General features: G+C 40.4%; 1 protein-coding gene across 1 annotated transcript in view; it reads right to left on the reverse strand.

The window, feature by feature from the left end:
- The window catches only part of pcp4b (Purkinje cell protein 4b), a 38,914-nt gene that overhangs the window by 7,259 nt on the left and 15,276 nt on the right, over window positions 1–16,379 (reverse strand). The window contains exon 2 of the mRNA XM_069147612.1: window positions 6,427–6,478. Coding sequence (XP_069003713.1) covers window positions 6,427–6,478 — 52 coding nt within the window. The remainder of the gene's footprint in view (window positions 1–6,426; window positions 6,479–16,379) is intronic.

Genomic DNA, 16,379 nt, shown 5'->3' on the forward strand with positions numbered 1-16,379 from the left:
ATAATTCACTGTGCCGCAAATTTTCATATTAATATGCAAATTTACTTTTGTAACTCTGGAGACCGATATTCAGCACTGTATTTATGGCTGCTTTAAAAATGATACATAAAAACAAATAGATGTGAGAAAAAAGAAAAGAAAAGTAAAGAAATACTTTTTGAAAAAAAAAAGTCACTATGATACAAGTGAGAAAAAAGTAAATCAAAGTAGTCATTATTTTTCATTATATGGGAAAGCCAACTCCAACAAAGTGTATGAATTCATTGAATGGAGTTTGGAGTATAGTCTGGCTCCACCTGCCTCCTGCTCACTGCTTCAGTGGTCGTTGTGATTATTGTCTGGAAAAACGGTTCACATGAAGGTGTACTCAGCCACTCTGTAGACTGGACCAATCAACAACTAGTGAGGGTGGTGAGGTGCGATGATGTTGAAGTGTTTGTTTCGAAATGTAGTTGCAACGACGAAGGCGGTGGTACATCTCGATGAAGAGATTCAAAAAGTTGTAGCAACACTGGCAAATGTTGAGGAGTTGAAGCCAGAGACAGACCAATGATTGTTGCATCCTTAAATCAACGTCTGGCATGCTAATTTACCAACGTGGTGTTGCACTCTGCTCACTTTGGAGGAGCGTTTCTTTTGGTTGGTTTCTGCGCATCACATATATCATATATGGTGGTCAATGCTGATTGGTGAAAGGCTGCTTCAGTAGTTTCAAGATTAACCTGAGGTTTACGTCCATTAGGATGCAACAACTGGAAACAATCTCCGATGGAGCATAGCCAGACCTAAATATTCACGCAATGAATTTAAGAGCAAGCACTTTTTGGGACTTTTTTGTTACCAATTTCTACACCTCTAAATTGTACCCAAAAACGCAAACTAATTTTTTTTTTTTATTTTTTTTTTTTTACTTTAATTCCCTGTAATTTTGTAATGTTTGCTGTTGGTCTGTGCTCATAACATCCACCGGCTAAAAGATGCGGACTTAAAAGGTATTTTGCATGTTTTAAAAGACATATAAGTGTTTGATCGACTCGTTTGCAAACTTGTGCGCAAGCAGAATGCATATTTCTGTGCTCAGGAAATGTATGTTTGTGTGTGTGCATAGTGCGATTGCCAGCATTTGTGTGTCTGTAGTTGAAAGTCAATGTGTGAAAGTCAAGGAAATATCCACCACCCCCCGAGGCCTTGAAACACCAGAGGGGCAGCAAAGCGTGAGAGACCTCGGCGATCAATAAACTAATACACATGAAGGAATGGTTCAGTATTGATTGATACTGTGTGTTTGGTTTTTCCACCGTGTGTCAACTTTTACTTTGTTTGGGCGAGGAAGCGTCTGTGTAACCTACTTGGACCCGGTGGCAGATTTGAACAAAGAAACCCGAAAACGTGGGATGTTCAAAGGTCCGCAGAGGAAATATGTGATTTCAGCTCTTTCCAGCATCGAATGCTTCTGAAACAGCGATACAGCGAGCCTTTACTCACAATATCTGACAGAATAAGATTAATTCATTATGCCTATAATTTAGTACAGTAAAGCTAATTAAAAAGTACCCAGAAAATGGGTCATCTTCACTTTAAGAGTTTGTCGCAAGCTAATTATGAAAGGATGACTTTGATCTCTAAGGTGAGCCCATTTTAAATTACGTCTGTGCCTGTTTGAAACGAAAGGGGAGGTGCTGTTGGTGGAGCACTTTCCACATTGTCCCGCTTTGCCAGCGTAACAATTACATTCCGAAATCAGGTGGTTTTCATCTGTAATGTCCCACATGAATACGTGGATGATGACAGTACTTCCTGTATGACAGCATTTTAGCCGAGGATTACCGTGTACTACGCCTTAATGTTGCCGTCAGCGTGGTTTGTTCGTACGGTAACATGTAACGCTGGAGGAACAGCTGCTGCCGTGACAGGGACAGTCTGTGTTGCACTTGGACTCATAAGGTCAGGAAAGAAATAAGAACATATGGCACAAGTACACAACATCTGGACTCCAACCATGTTGACCAATGTCACTGAGCAACGTTAAGAGGTTCTTTCGAGTCGTGGAAACTGACACTGTTCTCTGACTCAAGTACACATCTGTACATTTCTTGAGTACATTCATTTCAGGCCATTTTCTACTTTTATTCCTTTACAAATGTTCTACTTTATTTGATAGCTATAGCAGCTCGTAAATTCTGATCACAGAATCATCTTGTGACATATGATCCACTTTTAAAAGCCAGTATTCAAATAATGTCAGTGTAACAGTTGACAACAGGTGATGTCAGTTTATCAATCTAAAAAAACTAAATGGAAGTGGTGAGAAATTAGTGAGTAAAACCGTATTGTTGTCAGGAATGAGGAAGTCACTGCTGTCATGGCTCTGTATTTTTAGTTTGTTACGTTTCCTGTTTTCCTTTGAAATCACTGCCGTCTTGCCTCTGTTCCTTTTACTTCCTGCCATTCTCTTTTTTTCCAGCAAGGTCTTGTGCTCACCTGTCTCATTAGCTCATCAGTAGTCTTTGTATTTAGTTCTGCCTCTCCCCCTTTTCAATTGTCAAGGAGTCTTTGTTCATCCTTGTGAGTTCATTGCTTTCCAGTTTGTTACTCCTCGTCTATCACTTCTTGAGTTTTTGCCTCTTTTATCTGCTCTGTTTTTTGTTGCCTGTTCGTGTAACAGCACTCAACTCACTGTGTTTTTGTCCTGATATTTTATGTAAAGTCTGCGATCGCCTGAGTCTGTTGCCCACTGTGTCGTGCACTCTGGTCCCCCGTGTAGCTGTGTCGTCACACATGAGTAAAATGGAATTAAGAGGGAATTAGTGGAAATGTGCATTATTATGAATTTATTTTTAAAATAAATAAAAACATTAATACAATCCTGGTGAATACAGGGGACGGTTGCATTAAACAACAAATTGAAGTAAGAGCAGATCAGAAAATGAGAGGACCTTTAACTATGATATGATTAAATATGCCTTAGAAACACCAAAAATAAAACCCTGTCTCTTGCATAAGCCTGTTACAGATAACGGCCCTGTTGCCTCTGTGATTTAGATAAACAAAAGCGCTGGCCACTATTTGGAAATTCCCTCTGCAGTGGTAAAATTTGCTCCATATCACCCAGCTGTAACATGAAAATATTGATAATCCAGCAACATAATACATCAAACAAAATAGCACTGAGAAAGAGGAAACTCTGTACTTTTGTTTTGGATCATTTAGGTGAATCATACTGTTACTTATGTAACACTTTTAATGCAGGAGTATTTTAGCAGTTTGGTTTTGGTATTTATGGTCAACTCAAGAAACCTGTTTTGTTTTTTTGTTTTTTTTTAAATACATTTTTACCCTCATGCTGTCTTTTTTTCATCAAGACTAAACTAAGCAGCAAATTGAAAAAAAAAATGAATTCAATTGTATCCTCTTGATAAGCATTCAAACTTGTGCTGTTATCTTTACAGTGAACACTTCCAGCCTCCCTGTTACTGCTGATAGCAGGTTTGCTGCATCACTGAGATGCATCCCAGCTGCATGGACTTATACCCAGTTCAAAATGGGCTCCAGTGAATATGAATATGTCTGTTTGTGACTGTCCTTGAGTCTGTGAGAGGTTTTCTCTAAAGACTGTGCTCTGCTGTGTGCTGGGGGATGTAGAGTGGGCGAGAGTCAATAGGAGTGTTACTCCCTGCTCGCCCACTCTAAGAGCTCTCCCTCTCTCTCCATGTCTCTGTATTAAGAGACACACTTCAGACGCGCTGGGAAAGCAGTTTTTACAGACTTCGAATTAATTTTCAAGGTCAGACAACAAAGGAGCACTTTGTGTTTGTGTGTGTGTGTACTGCAGGCGAAGTTTTTTTCCTTCACGTTCTCTTTATATTAAGTGAGCAGAAAGGTAAACCTGAGTTTTACAGGCAGTGAAAAATGAGTCTCCTGCATCACCATGTTTCAACTGCTCGAGATAATCTGGATCCCTTTAATTGCTGCTGGTGAATAACGTAGCTGAACTGTGACTCTGTTTAATAGGGCGATTTATTTTTTTCAAACAGGGTCAGTTGCTGCATGAGTGTGGTTTATGGCGTCGTTCAATGGAAAATAATGCCGGATTTATTTTCTAACACTGTTTCCAGGCAGGTTACTGGCTGTTAAAGACACATCTACATCTCAGCCAGACTGCAGAAACATAGAAGATCATTTATTCCACTCTGACATGGACTAAAGAAATTAAGAGACAGAATATTTGAGATTGCTTTAATTGTTTTGTATAACTATAACCGCATGCTTTTCTTTTTTACATCTTTGTAGTCTAATATTTCAAATGTCACAGCAGCCTGCCTGTCACATACGTAGACACAATAACACGGCAGGGAGGGTCATTGCTCCTGTTTTTGATTTCCTCAGATTGAGAATCTGTGTTTCTAAAGTCGCAGTGCTGTCGCTGATCCCCCGGGAATCTGAGGGCTAAAAGGGGTAAACAACAAGTCCAGAAAGCAATTATACCATGCGAGTCGTTCACCCATGTCTTCAAGGTAGCACACTTTATAAAACTTGAAATGTAACTGTTTTAATATATACAGTACTTCATTAGCTGTAAGCCTAAATATAAAAAGCCAAAACTGAGTCACACTTCCTGCCTTTGATAATTACAAAATCAAAGGCGAAACATACGACGGTATGTGTTTCTAATCTAAAAAACATTGTAGAAACATGAACACAAAGCTAGTCAACCTCCCAAATGTGAATTTGATTAAAAAGTAGTTCTCGTGTTTGAAAAGTAGAAAAAGGTGCAGCTGCTCTGGCTTTGTGTTGACGTTTTTATCCCAGAGTCTTTTACTCAAGAAGAAGACAAAACATATGCAATAACTGGGCTGAACAGTTGGTCAAATAGGTCTTTCTCTGACTGCCTCCAACATGCAGATGTGCTGGATACACTGTAGAAAGTTGGGGTGTGTTCAGTTACAGATGCTCACTGGTGGCCCAACAATGAACTGAAATAGCAGCTTTAAAAATCTGTAAGATGTTTGACAGCTCATTGAAAACTAATTAATTTGGTGTATTTTGGATTTTGAGTCCTAAATGTTGTGCACAAATAATATTGTATAGTGTAGCTGCTGTAACAGCAAAAATAAGGCTGCTTGTGTGTATAATTTACAAACTTTACAGTTTGGCACCACAAACAGCAGCAGTCAACACCGTGTGCCAAAACAGGTCGTTTTACATTAATACCAAATTAATCTTTACATGTCAAACACATTCACGCAAAACTTTGTAAAATTGTAGAGCTGTCAGTTATTTCCAAACAACAACTATCCTCTCAAGAAAGTACAGAAGTCACAGTTTCATAATATCAAAATAATTCCTTCTATTTGCGTCCAACTCGGAGAGATGTGCTGCTGAGTCAGGGCGACACATCAAATCACTGCCACGATTTAGAGGAGGTGAAAGCAGGGAGGATATTAGTTTTATCGTTGAAGCCTTTATTTGCTTTGCAGTGATGGGTTTAATGACAGAAAGCTCAACAATAAACATGATTTGTAACACACTTGGTGCATGGAGCTGATCTTTATTTCCCCTAGGACCCAACTGATACAAGCAGTCTATCTCTGCTCAAGGAGGCAATCATCGGAGAGATGCATTTCCAGAAGCTGATGGTCATCTCACTTTTTGCCTCCTGCTGTCTGTGTTGTTTTACCCAGCTGAGTCAGCACATTAAAGTTGAGCGCGAGCTGAAGCTTTGCCAAGTGATTTATGAGAAATTGTATAGCCATACAGTGTATGGCCCCAGTGAGACGCACTAAACCATATTAACAAGTTGCAAGTTGATTTGCAGTCAAGCAGGACATGTGCTAAAAATGTTTACACTGCACTGTGCAGTGTGTTTGTTCTGGACGGTGAGTTATTACCGATAACTAATAACGTCCAACATAAATGACACACTTCTCAAGATCCTACAGTCACATGCTCATGACACGAGGGTGCCGCATATGCAGAGAATTTGATAAGAAATGACAAATTAACTCATTCAAATGCTTTATTAAATACTCTCCATGTCATGTAAACGATGACATGCCACTCTGAACTCTTGTAAGAGCATGACTGGATCTGACGGAAAGCCCCGAGGGTCATCTGTGTGTTTGTGTGCGCGTGTCCTTCAGCCCCTGTTACTGTCAATCATGTAATATGTGCCTTTTAAAGCTCATCGTAGATACATCATGTACTGTAAACTGTGGCCCACTTCCCCTCCCTCTGTCTCATCCTCTCTTCACTTCAATCATTCCGTCACTGTCTCCACCAACATAAGCTGTCGTGATGCTGGTTTTATTTTGAAAAATGATGCAAAAAAACAAAGCCCCCAAAACATCATGTTGCAAAAGGAAATCACATCTTTAAAAATACATGTCATAATGTAACTAAAGAGTTGTTGTTGTTGGTTTTTTTTACCTTGTGCTCCAGAGGTCTTGTTATTGCCAGCAGCTGCACCAGATCCTTGTCTCTGCAATGCAAACAACAACAAAATAGACGACTTAGCAATGTACATTTTCTTCCAAATCAAATCAAATCAAATCAACTTTAGTACAACAACAGATGATTTCCATCAATCTTGTCTACACATCCAAATGAGTTGACTACGTTCCACCGCTGTGTGCCCTTTAGTGATTAAGCCTCGTCCTCGTGATTGTTCTGACATCTCCTGGAGGCTGAGCTCACATAAAGCCTCTTCTGGAGTCCTTCAGCCAGCAGGGTCCTTATTCTGACCTGGGCAGAGGAGACCCTGCAGGCTGAGGGTCCCGTGACAGTGAACAGGCCTATTCACATTACACAGTACCCGAGGTGTCCCTCTTTACTGTGACTTTGCACTAATCCACTGCAGAGGTCACGAAAGTACGGACACGAGCCAAAACAAATGACCAACAGGTCCCACAGGGCTGTGTTTTATTGGACTCATTTCTCCAAGTGAAGGAAGTGGAAAAGGTCCAAAACCAGAGAGTTATATAAACTGCCTTATCATCTTTTTTTTTTCATCTTGAGGATTTATTTGCTTTAATTCCATTAAAGCCTGACCACCAATTTAAAAGAAGATATACAAGCTCCTTATATCATTCATACTGCTGCATGAATACTTGAATACTCAGCTTTGAATAAGCGCTTAAACTTCAACAGTGAGAGTTCACAGGAAGAAGTCGGGGAGAAATGATAAATTAAAATTCTAAGGTCATATAGTGCAAGTCTATTTTAGTGAATAAGGTCCTATCATTTTACATTTTTAAAAATTTGTGACAACTTTCATATTACATACGCTATCAAAACAATTCATACCACTAAAAGTATATATTACACATGCATATCATTTTCATATATTCTTTTAATACGAAGACATGCATCCATGAATGGTGTGTGTGTGTGTGTGTGTGGGAATTTATCTTGATTGTACAACGTTGGTTTTGACAATAATTACACACACGTTCTCATTAAAATTCACTCCACGTCACAACAGACAGAGGTGCTAAAGTACACAGACTGATGGATGTAAACAAGAAAACCAGTGAGTGTATAGAAGAACCAAACGTCTTTTCTCCACAGCCTGAAGGACTGTCAGGTGCTCTCTTGCTCAACAAATGACTTTAGATGTGATGTTGCGTAACGGTACATAGCCACACTTAGCTGCTATAACACAATGATTACACTCTTGCATACTAAAACGGGAACATTTGTCTAAATGTCACCTTTCATTATCCGACAGCCATTTATTTGCCGCACCATATTACCTCTGTATTCCAAACAAATTCGCTTTTCTCTTATTAAACTACAAATAGGAAGCTGATCTCCAGAGATTTAACACCCAGACTGGCTGTGTTAATGTATGTATTCCAATTTTTTTTTGTGTGTGTATTTAAAATGAGAGTAAACACAAGGGAACGTGGAAAGTTTCACCTTTATAATGAGGCGTTCACTGTGTGAATCTGACTGATTTATACTTTGCGGTCTTTTGGGATCAGACAGGTAGCGACAGTGTTTGAGGCGTGACAACGACAAAGCAGATATTGTATTGGAGAAGAGTACAGGAGTGACGCTCCATCACAGTGAGCAGATTAGGCAAAGCTATTCTTAGAACCATTTTATAGTCCTGCTTTTAATATGCGGCAGAGCCAGAAAGAGAGGAGATATCACAGTATCAATGATAAAGAAAGCTGAGGAAGGATGGAGAAGAAAAGGATCAAAGGTGGACTGAGGAGAGGAAGTGAGGAGGAATGGCTGTGGTGAGGAGTTACATCACAATCTTCTTATTCATCACTCCGTTTAAAGAAAAAAGAAAAAAAAAAAAACACCTACAAAAACCACGTGGTGAGGGAAAGACAGTGATTTGGGTTAAACTGATCACTTGAACCGTGTTGTGCATTAAAGTTACTACTTTCAATAGATTTGCCATCTTTGTTGTCATGGCAACACGAAACGTGGTTTTAAGGAACTGTCCCAACTCGTGGTTGGTAATACGAGATGAACCCAGTGTTATTCAGCCTCCGTCGTCATCACGAGTTTGGCAAAACGCCAATACCACTCTCATACACTTCCATTACAGTAAAGCTACAACCAGCAGCAGGTTAGCTAAACATAGCACAAAGACTGCAAATGGGCAAAAGGAAGTCTTTCCTTTTTTTTCCCCCAGCTCATATAACACATAATGGGAACCTGGAAAAGATGTTCCCCAGCTTTGTATTTGCTTAATATGACATGAGCCACTGTGGTTAGCGTTGAATTGGGTAAGAGTCCGGGTTAGGGGTGAGTTGGATACGACTCTGGTACGCTTCCAAGGGGACGAAAATGAGGGGGGGAAAAAAATCCACCTCCTGCGCTATATACTCTCGACTAATATGCACTCCTATGAAGCTCACATATTTTCTTTTGGACAGGTTAAAATGATCTTACTGCATTGAAAGACTTTATTTCTTTAGTTTTCACAATTTTTAGCAATCAATTACTGATATGCAGAGAGCTCACCACTGTTCAGAGGGATTGCAGCTAAAAGCCTGATAGCATCAAATGATCCTCTTGTTTGCAGCTCCTCCATAATCAGCCCATGCTAAATTAATTCAGTATTGGCTATCCCTGTCCCTGGGCCTGTTTTAGGGACCGCCTTGGACGACCATTTATCTTCACAGTCATGACCAAAGTATTCGCAGGAGAGAAAGCGTGCAAAAACTCTAAAATCCAACAATTCGTCTCTGCCACAAAAAAAACAAAAAAACATTCAGTATGTACATACATTTTTACAAAGTCAACACCTTAGAGGAAATGTTTCCCCCATGGAAACTCACAAAAATTGTCCAAACATTATATTGAGTGAGAATTGATGTTGCTTATAACACTTTTTACTGTGTGATTTCCATCTGAAACCACACAGATTGGTAGAAGATGGAGAGTCCCCATGCAATCAGTGAGTCAATTTGAGCTTGGCCATGTTTGTGCTGGAAAGAAAATATCTCTCATATGAAATTACTGCACAAATTACAATGTCACCTTATCATCAGCTCTTCACAGTTTATTACCAGCTGGCAGACCATTTCACAGTTTGGGTTGTCATATGCATTGCCGGGGTGGGAGCTGTGATGATTTTTCCTTCCTACAGTGAGGAGGAGGGGATGGAGAGAGGAAAGCGGGATCAATACCTCCCTCTGCAGTTAAGATGTACTATGCAAACATTGGCACTGGGAAGATAAATGACCAGAATCAAGTCTCTGATGGCCTCCTCTGTTTGAGAGGGAAAAGAAAGAAAATGGAGTACAGAGGGAAAGTCAGACTTTCAGTCTTTGCAGTGAAATATATTTCTGGAACCTGGTGGTCGTAACAAGAAACCAGTAAAAAAATAAAGGATGTGATTTGGAATGATTATGCTCCAATTATATTTCCTCTTCTTCTTCTTCTTCTTCTCCTTCTTTTCCTTCTTCCATTTACGGGTTGAAACTGGGCGGAGCGTTAACGCCATCAAACATACTATGTATTGGGACATCTTTTGGACAATCTTTTTCTTGATAATAAATATTATGGTAGTATGGATATTGGAGCGAACAGTTTCTCATTCTTTATACAACATCTCCTGACTTCCTCTTTTGTTCCTGTCATAATTACTACAATCAGTAGAGGTACATTTTGCCCAGTTTGAACATTGGATTAAAATAATTGGATCACAACAGCTTCCTGAACCTGCTAGTAGGTTTCATCGGCCCCTGCTATAGTCCATATGTTTGGGACAGATTTGTGATTATACCCGCCTTTTCAGTAGACTGATAACGTTCAAATCAAGTGGCTTACAGAAGATAAATAAGGGCCTTCATCTGTGTAGTAATACATCCTATTGTTATTATCATCGGGGCTTGATGTAACCTTGGTGTACTTTCCTCAGCATTTTGAAAATCTGTGAGCTGAACATACTATTCAAATAAGTAAGATTTATTGGTATTTTATTGAATTTCAACCATTTGATATTGATTTTTTTTTCTTCGTCCACTTTGAAAAAATGTATAAGGAAAGCACCGAGGAGACTGCACAGTAACAAAGCAGACAAAGGTAATGGTTTAATTTAGGCAGAATGTATCTGGCTGCCTCCTGGGGGATTTTAGCTCCAGCTACATTCACCGCAACCTTTTCACAGCTATTCCCCTGCTCGTTCAAAGCTTTCCAATTGGTCATGTCAGAAAGGTTTCCATGCTGTAATAGCTGAGGAGTCAAGAAGGCATCATGTTATGTGTCCTCTTTTCTGAGCTTCTCTCTCTGCATTATTAATCCAATGCGTTTCAATGAATTTCAAACAGCGTGTGCTGCGCTTTGATGCTGGCGAGAGGCACGGGTGGTGAGAGTACGAAGCATCCTCGGTTGCTCAGAGAACAACACATTCGCGCCTTTTGGGGAGAAACGTCTAATTTGAGGCTGTTCTTTGATGCAATTCTGAATTTTAAAAACTCATTACTTGAAGTGGGAGATACTGTACGTGCGCATAACACTGCGTGCTTACCTGTCATGCATATCAGTGATACCTGTTCTCGCTTTTCATTCGTCTGTCAGGAAAAACCTGACGTGAAACGACCTGTCAAATTGCTTCGTTGTGTTTCACGTTACAGTAGTACACAGCTGAGCTGTCCTCCAGCCCCCCTGCAGCTCCAAACAAATATCAGAACCAGATAAGAGCTTAGATTTGTTCTTCCCTGTTACTAATCCGAGTTCAAAGAGAGTAACCCAGTCTCTCCAGCAGCGTTTTTGTAATGGCCATGAAATTAGCTGCTTCCTGCGTTGGAGCTACTGTAACTGCTCTATCACAATACAATGTATGTCTCCCAAAAACTGCTGTAGCACCAGCTTACTGAAAGACAGGAGGCCGGTCCGATCGCACTGCACTGCATCAGCACCCTCTACAAACAAAACTGCCCTCAAGCTCATTCGGTCGAATTCTCCATGTTTTCTTTTGGAGCTTTGAAGTTGATGCAACATTGCAGCATAGTTATGACAAGACCAATTGCAAATACTGCAATTTAAAAATAATCATGGTTTATTCATCACCTTCTTATCAGTTCAGTGGAAGATTCATCAACACTGTTATTGACAGTGTTGTTGTTGTTTTTGTTTTGTAAAGCAAACCAGTAGCATCACATTTCAAACTGATGAGTTGGCAATCATAGGTGGAGCTCCTTCCTCCTGTTTTCCTGTTCAGTTTTTACATTTGTTTTCATTAAATCAATTAATTCTTTAGTCTATGAAATTAAAATGGCAGAAAATGTGTGTTTTGTTTGCCCAAATGATAATCAGTGTATTTTATACAAGACAAAGAAAACGCAGCAAATCTTCGCAATTTAGAGGGTGTAGCTTCATTCAGTTTTACTTGAAGGATGGCAAATACTTGATTATCAAAATAGTAGCAAATTATTTTCATATCTTTTGAGGAGTGTTTTTCAGCTTCAAACGGTTTATAAATTTAATAAAGCAGGAACCAGCAGTCTGCAAGAAATCCATCACATCACCTTGTTTTTCTGTGGGTTTTGCAATCTGTTAGAATGCTTCAACTCGATTGCACTTTCAGTCATCAGTGAGAAAGGGTCACATGCACAAAGTCATTTATTCAGTCATTAACACTAATATTTCAATATGAGGCCGGCCACAATTATTACATAATCGTCTAATTACGATTATTTGAGCTCACCTCAATTATTTTAGAATCGTTTCCATTTATCTCTATAAAAACAGCTAGAAACTAATTGAAATGTCATATTTCCATCATTATTTTCACTATAAAATAGTGACTGCCAACAAAGCGGCAATCAAAAATGGCGTCACCCATTAATTTCTGAACTGCCATTGTGAAACCTTAAGTTTGGATTTTAGCCGTCGCCACCTTGTATTGTGGAGCCAGAAGTGACCATATTTGGACCAGCTGGGGACGAGTGAGTGGTGGAATCAATTCTTCATGCACTTAATGGCTCTAAAGCATATTTTATATGTTTTCATAAAACTGTTCAAACTTTTGCTTGTTTGAGTCACCCATAGTAAAGTCACTGACCTACGAAATTACAGTGAAGTTGATGCTTTATGAATCTCTCCTGTGAGACAAAATCACTGTAGATGTAAGTGCTGCTCAGTCACGATAATCATGTTATACTCACAACAGGCTCTGCAAGGTTGAACAGGTTACGACTTGGCTCAAATTCAAGACGCGACGTGGGGTCATTGTGCTTATGGCGAGAGTGCTCAGCTCAGCACAGAGGTGATGAGAAACTATAACAGTCCCACAGGCAGCAGAGAGAGGCGGATCCATTACAGCTGAGCAGCTCTGGAGCCGAGCCAAGTGTAAATTGCAATAACAGCAGCCCGATGAGTGAGATTACTACGGGGGAACTGGGCTATCCTCACTGTGCACATAAACCTGCACACGCTCACACCGGTGTACATAACAGTACACCTGTAGACACACCGGGACACATGCGTACACACAGACACACAGCTTCCAGCACTGTGAGAAATGGAAACAAGTAGATGAGAAACCAATCAAGCAGAAAAAAATAGTAATTACATGATGCTGACGAGGGAGATGGAAAGAAGAGAGATACATATTGTGCGTCTCATTAATCATTAACGGACTCTGAGGAACACAAGGTCAGCAAACAATGTTTTGATGTGTGTGTGTGTGTGTGTGTGTGTGTGTGTGTGTATGTGTGTGTGTGTGTGTGCGTGTGTGTGTGTGTGTGTGTGTGTGTGTGTGTGTGTGTGTGTGTGTGTTTTTGTGTGCCATTAAGTGAAATACACACACAATCTGTGGCGTACACTCTGCAAACTCCACAGTGGCTGCATCAGAATTTGTGCCTCAAGGCTTTCAATTAGGACACTATAAGGAGAAAACATAAACACACACACACACACACACACATACAGTACAGACAATAATACATGCACGCACACATTCCTAAACATGGGGTGAGTCAAGCAGAATAACAGAAGATCCAGAAGCATATAGTGTAAGCACATTGCACATCAGAGAAATGTAAATATGTTTTATCTCTGATTGGGCATTCATCGGGGGAACGGAGAGGGAAGAGAGCGAGGAGGTTTTATTTTAAAAACATCCTCCTCCTTTCATTCTGCTGAGAGCGAACCTTTATTTTCCTCACTCTGTTATCTGCCCTGCAGAATAGGATGCAGAGACGAGCTGCTACTTTGAACCCGACTTTTGTGCGATCTCGTTTTTAGTCCATGTGTGCTGAATGTGAGTGAAAATGAAAGCAGTTCAGTTCAGTTTTCAAACCATTTCTTTTTCAGGGGATGTCCAAATTAATATTAATTTATGTCCAAAAATCAAGCCTGCAGTCTGATTTAATCCTCCTGCGGTTACATCTTAATAAAACAGATCCACGTCGACATGGAGCCTGAAAGTAGTGCATTTACACAGTTTCCACAGTTTATACTTGTGTTTCTACAAAGAACATGAATAGTTCAACATTTTGGAGAATACGCTTGTGTTTTTTTGGGGGAGAGTTACAACAGCAGACTGATATCACACGTACACACACACGTATATATATATATATATATAATATATAATATATATATATATATATATATATAAACTCTAGCTTATGATATAATTAGCTTGGCCTTGCAGACTCGGAACAGCGAGAAGAAGCAAGCCTGGCTTAGTTCAAATGTAAAAAAAAAATCTGCCTGACGACAAAAGCCTTGCAGCCTTGTTGAGCCGAGACTCCAGAGAGCCCCGATGCCATGCTAAGCTCATTGCTTCCTGGTGGCATCTTCAAGTGTAAAAGGTTGATGTTTTACAGGATCAAAAATGAGAAGTTGGGTAGTCACAGTGACTTCATGTAGTTCTACTGGCTAACTGTGAAAAGTCACTTTTACACCTAGTTTGCATAACATTCAAATTACGTAAACAATATATAACTGTTAGCTTTAGAAACGCTGCTACTGTCTTTATGCTAGCCAACTGTAAAGTGCCCGTAGCTTCAAATTTAAACCTTCAGTGTGAAGCGTTTGTCTCCACGTCTGCACTGTCGACACGTGCTGCTGTAAAACGGTGGATAAATTATTCCCAGCGTCAGTGAGATGACTCTATCAAGATGTGATCCTTTCAGTCCAATGACTTTTAGAGAATCTAACAGAGCCGCACGTTTAAATTTGATCCTCCTTAAATTGAACATAGGGCTAATCTAGAAAATAGCTGGTTGAGGTTTCTGGTGCGAACGCTCTGCCCGCGGAGCATACGCAGTTTGCATTCATCCAGCCAAAGTGGAAATGTCTCACCAGACATAAATTTCAAACCTCTGTATTCTGTGAAATACAGAAAGATTTACATGGCGAGGTTTCGTCAGCATTGTGTCACTGAGGCCTTAATGTGACAGAGGTTCATTTACACGTGTCATAGCTTTAACTTCCAAACATTATAATGGTGTCAATCTTCAACTCTCGCGTTAATCCGACTCTCTGTGAGAGAGGACGTAGTCCCGTCTGACACGTTGGTTCAGTGTTGCTTTATAACATTACAAATTCACTGGTGCATAGAAACATATCAACACTCTCCCGGAGAGATGCATGTGGAGATGCCTTGTTTCCATGACAATGACATGTTCATGTCCTCCTCGAAGGCACAGAACTCTGCTTCTGCTCCCTTTAAGGCGACGTTCGGTGTGTGGATGCTGCTTCTCTGCTGAAAGCACGGCAGAACGCTGTTTCCCTCTTGATACTCTAACCTCACTCTCCTCCTGCCTCTTCAGCTCTTCACAAATCAGCCTGCTCATCTTCACTGTGCAGGCAGTGGGTGACTGTGTGCACTCTTTACAACTGGTGGTGTGTGTGTGTGTGTGTGTGTGTGTGTGTGTGTGTGTGTGTGTGTGTGTGTGTGTGTGTGTGCGCGCGCACATGCAGGGTTGTGCGTTACAGACCACTCATCTGTATGAGCTCCATTGGCAGTTACATAAACCATACTGTCATAAGGGCTACAGGGCATACTGAAGCATTGCCAAATCAGTGCTGGGTCAATAACTCCCCACTGCAGATTTTTTTGGATTTTCTTTCCTTTGCTGGGCAGCCAGTACACGTCTGGTTGACGGTAAGGAGGAAGTGGGTGGATTTCTACTCTTGCACTGCAGCACGTAGGTCAGTAATTACCATGAAACATAATGACTGAGTTTCCCTGGGACCTTATTTCTCTGAAAAGACAGACCGTAGGTCGACTACAGTAGTTAGAACATAAATAGAGGCATTTGATAGCCACAAAGAAGCATGTATAAGGTTGATATGTATATAAGCTGCCAGTCCAGATATGTACCTGCATGGCATCCTCTGCACCTCTGGCACCAACAAAATGGCAGCACACTATTTAATGATGACACCCCTCATTAAGTTTTTAAGTTTTTCTCAGTAAACTGTTTAATAACATTTGTTATGCTGAAATGCTCTCGTGCTTTTTCCACAATTGATTCAGGGAATATACCTCCAGTGGGTTTTTAGGAAAGTGGTTTCTGTTAGTCCTCATGCTGATCCTGGGTGTGGTAATGAGCAGGTTAGTATCTTTTACTTTCAATGAAGTTCCTCAGCGCAGACAGGTCGACCGAGGGAGCTCTCACACCTGTCTTGTTTGGTCCAAACCTTTGGACTTCCCAGTTTGGTCTGAGTCAAACTACGAGGTGTGAAAGGTGCCTCGGACCACGGCGCGGACCGGGGGACCGAAACGTGTTCTGACCAAAAGAGGTGGTCTTGATGAAACTAAACTACAGTTTGGTGGTTTTATTTTTGGCCCCATAACAGGAAATTGAGGCATTGCATCATCACTCATTAAGTAATGGAAGAAGTAAAAGAACCGTAAAAGATGTAAAAATGAGCCGTGGTAGCACATGAGGACAAGA

Source organism: Embiotoca jacksoni, unplaced genomic scaffold (assembly GCF_022577435.1).
Source record: "Embiotoca jacksoni isolate LCO1_2020_lvr unplaced genomic scaffold, fEmbJac1.0.p SCAF_14, whole genome shotgun sequence".
Classification (NCBI taxonomy): domain Eukaryota; kingdom Metazoa; phylum Chordata; class Actinopteri; family Embiotocidae; genus Embiotoca; species Embiotoca jacksoni.